We start from the raw sequence: 5,000 nt of genomic DNA, 5'->3' as shown, positions 1-5,000 counted from the left end.
AGGGTAGGTTGCCCCAAATCCGTACGCTCTTTCTATACCTCAAATTCTAATAGCTCTAACTCCAGCTTGGTTCAACCATAGAATTAAACGAATGAGAATACGTACGAAGCCTAAAAAGTGTCCACCAATGAAAGCATTCAGCGCCATTTTGTTGTTGGCTGAGAATGTAGTAATTACCATTCATTCGGTATCTATGTCAACATAACGACACAAGAAAAACAACAAACAATATCAAAATCAACAATAAAGTGTTTCAGAGCTGTTGCGTATATTTATGGCACAACGAAGCTGTCAAAAAATGAAGTTAGAGAATGTGTGTAATCATGTATTATAATAACCTGTAATGTGTTTTCCAACCAGCACATCATCTACTACTACAACCACCACCACAATATCATCACTAACACTACTACTACATTCACCAGCCCCACATCATTATCACTACCACTACTACTACACCACCACCAGCACATCATCATCACTACCACTACTACAATCACCACAACCACATCGTCATCACTACCACTACTACTGCAACCACCACCACCACCATATCATCATCATTACCACTACTACCACAACCACCACCACCACTACTGCTACAACCACCACCACATCACTACCTCAACTACTACAACCACCACCACAATAGCATCACTACCACTACTACTACAACCACCACAACCACATCGTCATCACGACCACTACTACTACAACCACCACCATATCATTACCATTACTACTACTACTACAACCACCACTACCACCATATCATTACCATTACCACTACTACTACAACCACCACAACCACATCGTCATCACTACCACTACTACTGCAACCACCACCACATCATCATCACTATCACTACTACTACAACTACAACCACCACCACATTCAAAGCGCTTTACAATGGGTCCCTGGTCAACATTTAACATGTAGGACGGGACATGACGCCTGTTAGGCGATATTACAATTTTTCGGACAAAGACAACTCTGTTAACGGCCAGGTACTCATTTTACACCTGAGTACGGTGAGAGAATGTGAGTAAAGAGCCTTTTCCAAGGACTCAACTATGCGCCGAGCGCGAGGCTCGAACCCAGAACCTTCCGATCCGGATGCGAGTGTCATACTACTAGACCACATAGCCGCATCATTACCACTACTACTACAAACACCACCACCACATCATCATCACGACCACTACTACTACAACCACCACCACCACCATATCATTGCCATTACCACTACTACTACAACCACCACCACATCATCATCACTACCACTACTACTACAACTACAATCATCACCACCACCACATCATCATCACTATTACTACTACAACTACAACCACCACCAACACCACATCACCTCACTAACACGCAGTACTACAATCACTACCATTAGGTTTTGGAGCTTTCCTTCATTTGAAACAAGGAAACTTCGGAATTGTATTTGGCATTGTGTTTATATATCATAATATAATTCTAATCAGTTATCTATTTAGAACTAGATACTATACAATATGTATGCCAAATACCACCCCAATTCCCCTTTGTGTGCGGGAATTCCTCTTTCGGCATTGAAATTGAGTGTGAGAGAGTCATCACTACACACATAAACAACAGAAACAATTTAAAAACAAGACTATGACACGCAACCACTCACACACGAGGCTATACTATTTATCCTTTTCTCTATATAGAATAGGACAAGACAATAGCTTGACTCTCGCTACACTTCGCATTGATGTTTGTCGTCTCACGAGTTCAACTCTCGGTCGACCTGTCAATATTCCTTTTTGCCTCGGACGTAATCATTAATAGAATGTTGTGTGGTTTTGACCGTGAAGAAAACCTTAAGAAGTCACATTTATATCATTTTAGAGAGATCGTTTTGAATAATTTTGAGTTAAACGAGCGAGCAGCAACTTGTTTTCATGAACGGCCGATCAGCGCTTGTTTACTATAGTAACGCGATTCCCAGCCAACATCAAAATGGCGGATATTGTTCTCATCGAGGCCGCTGGTTGGTTAGCCAATAAGAGCACCGTACGGTTTCCATTGGGTAAATTCCTTGGGTTCAACTAAACAAACTCCCCGCTGTTTAAGAAAGTCAATAGTTGACGTCTTTTGATTGGTTTGGTGTAAATACAAGTGAGGTACTATGGGTTAATCTAGCTAAGAAAAAGAAAATAGATTACCAAACACCCTCGCCCCAAATACATACGTACAAGCCCCAAACCCGTGCGGCATTAAATTTATAGTCATAACGTCTAGAATGTTTCCAAAATAAAGTTTCCATGTGTTAGAATTTAAGCTTCAGTTTATGTAAAAAGTCGAATGGTGCGGACGTTTCGGGTCCCCCTTATTCCCGTTAGCAAAAGACAGACAGGTTAAATAACACAGAAGGCATGATAATAATGGTTATTGACACGTATTGACAAGGTGTTACTATTGGTTTTATAATCACATTTAGTTTATAAGCGATGTATAAATGCTGACATTTTGAAATTAATGTGATCTTTTGGATACTTGGATTAACAGTACGGATTTGGGGCGAGCATGAATATATTATCATGAAATTGTGGTATATAAAGGAATATTTTTGTCTTGGTATTTAATTTTGTTTTGTGAAAAATTGGTACTCTAAAGACAACAGATAGCAATTTTAGTAGTAGTAGTAGTAGTAGTAGTAGTAGTAGTAGTAGTAGTAGTAGTAGTAGTAGTAGTAGTAGTAGTAGCAGTCATTGTAGTAGTAGTAGTAGTAGTAGTAGTAGTTAGTAGTTAGTAGTAGTGTAGTAGTAGTAGTAGTAGTAGTAGAAGTAGTAGTAGTAGTCGTAGTAGTAGTAGTAGTAGTAGTAGTAGTAGTAGTAGTAATAGTAGTAGTCGTCGTCGTATTAGTAGCAGTAATGATAAAAATAATAATAATTGGTAATAATTGTCTTAAAATATTGACAAGACCACTAACTTGCTTGCTGTCTGCGTGTCTGTTGTTAATTCTATTTCCATGTCTTGTACTTGAGGGAAGAATCGAGGCAAACGAAATCACAAAAAGTGACTTTCTTAAAATGTATCAAGGCCACTTTATATCCCCAAGACAACCCGCAACTAACATCCAAATAAAAGGAAAAATCACCAAAGATCCTTTGCGCAAAGTTGCTGTGAAACCTGTATATAGGATGAAAAAAGATAAACAGTGGTTCTAGTAACGTTTTAGAGCAATCTAAATGATACAGAAAAGATATTGGTGTTAGTTTTGACCAAAATTTGAATTTTGGTTCTCAAACTAATGACTGTATTAATCGAGCCGACAGAATGCTGGGATTTATATATACATGTATACATGTACACATGTATTGCTTGCATTTCATAATCATTTCTTGATAAAAGTGATATGAATTGGAGTTTTATTGTATCTAATATTCGGTTTATTTGTGTTTCTAATTGATATGACAAATTTATGTCTGACTCTCATCGTAGTCAAACAATTGAAACAAAAAGAGACGCACATTAAAGACACAAGAATTTTCCTATTTTACCAAGATCATTTCAACAACAGTTAAATAACACTCATAATTGTTGAAATTACTTTAAATTTAGCATAATCAACATTTATATTTGTAAAACCCGTATGTAAAATTTACAGCACTGTATTTTGAATAGATTAGACACACTGATCTGTCAAACTGGGGACAAATATTCTAAACCACCCTCCCTCTCTCTCTCTCTCTCTCTCTCTCTCTCTCTCTCTCTCTCACACACACACACACACACACACACACACACTCACACACACTATGTATGTATGTATATATATATATATATATATATATATATATATATATATATATATACATTTATATATATACATACATACATACATACATACATACATACATACATACATACATGCATACATACATACATACATACATACATACATACATACATACATACATACATACATACATACATACATGCATGCATGCATGCAGGCAGGCAGGCAGACAGACAGACAGACAGACAGACAGACAGACAGACAGACATACATACATACAGGCATATATACACACATAGATGTTCATGTATACTTAATGATGATAAGTGATATGGGTTGATTTACACTTTACTTGAAGATTATATTTTTCAATTATAAAATATATTGTTTACCGCAGGCCTGACTTATTACTTTGTTGAGAAATCAGTTCCATTCGTCTTATAAGTAGATATCTTTTCTAAATGTAGACATTCCAATGTCCAAGTTTTGTTCTTTCCACGCCATTCATCGATTTGATATATTTCAGTTTTTCTCTCTGCTCTGTTTATCATCGTATAAAAATACAAATATTTATAGCCTAACCTAGTTATTTATATTCTTGTCACCCCCTCCCCCCCTTTCATTTCTTTCTTTTTTTTTCTTTTTAATTTTTTGTTTCTGGCTGTTACTATTTGTCCTTGCCTTAAAGAGTAATAACTCCTGAATAAACATGATCTTTACATTTTTACCGAACTACCTCCCATGTCTTAGACCTCTGATGTTAATTCTATATACCTATATTATTATTCTATTTCCAACGCATCACAGGTCTACCCCAACGAGTTGGAAGCCCAACCTCAATTTGAGGGTTTTAACGATTGGCTTCACACTTTCGAATTGTACAGAGGAAAAAACACTGGCAACGATGAACCTGATGAAAATAGGGTTGTCGGAAAATTCAAGGTAAATGATTAGGTATATAAAAATGCTATTTTAGATGAATGTCTGTAACCATAATGCTTATTTATCTGTGGTCTGGAATGTCTCCTATTCAAATTCTGGTGACATTTTGAATTCTTTCTCAAAGACAAAGATCATATAGACTGAGCGACATTAATTTCTGTCACTAACTGACCTGAAAAGCGAAGTGAACATGGTTACGACGCATCAGAAAATTAAGTTTCTTAAGTTGCAATTAATAACAAGTAATGGATTGAATAAAGCAGTGCCTGGAGACACTGG

General features: G+C 36.6%; 1 protein-coding gene across 7 annotated transcripts in view; it reads left to right on the top strand.

The window, feature by feature from the left end:
- The window catches only part of LOC144978626 (otoferlin-like), a 249,745-nt gene that overhangs the window by 192,325 nt on the left and 52,420 nt on the right, over nucleotides 1–5,000 (top strand). For all 7 annotated transcript variants that reach the window (XM_078924954.1, XM_078924969.1, XM_078924936.1 and 4 more), the window contains one exon: nucleotides 4,587–4,721. In XM_078924954.1, the coding sequence (XP_078781080.1) occupies nucleotides 4,587–4,721 (135 nt within the window). The remainder of the gene's footprint in view (nucleotides 1–4,586; nucleotides 4,722–5,000) is intronic.

Source organism: Berghia stephanieae, chromosome 1 (genome assembly GCF_034508935.2).
Source record: "Berghia stephanieae isolate SIO BIC M18660-M18661 chromosome 1, UCSD_Bste_1.3, whole genome shotgun sequence".
NCBI lineage: Eukaryota > Metazoa > Mollusca > Gastropoda > Nudibranchia > Aeolidiidae > Berghia > Berghia stephanieae.
This window is presented reverse-complemented; position numbering and strand designations above follow the sequence as displayed.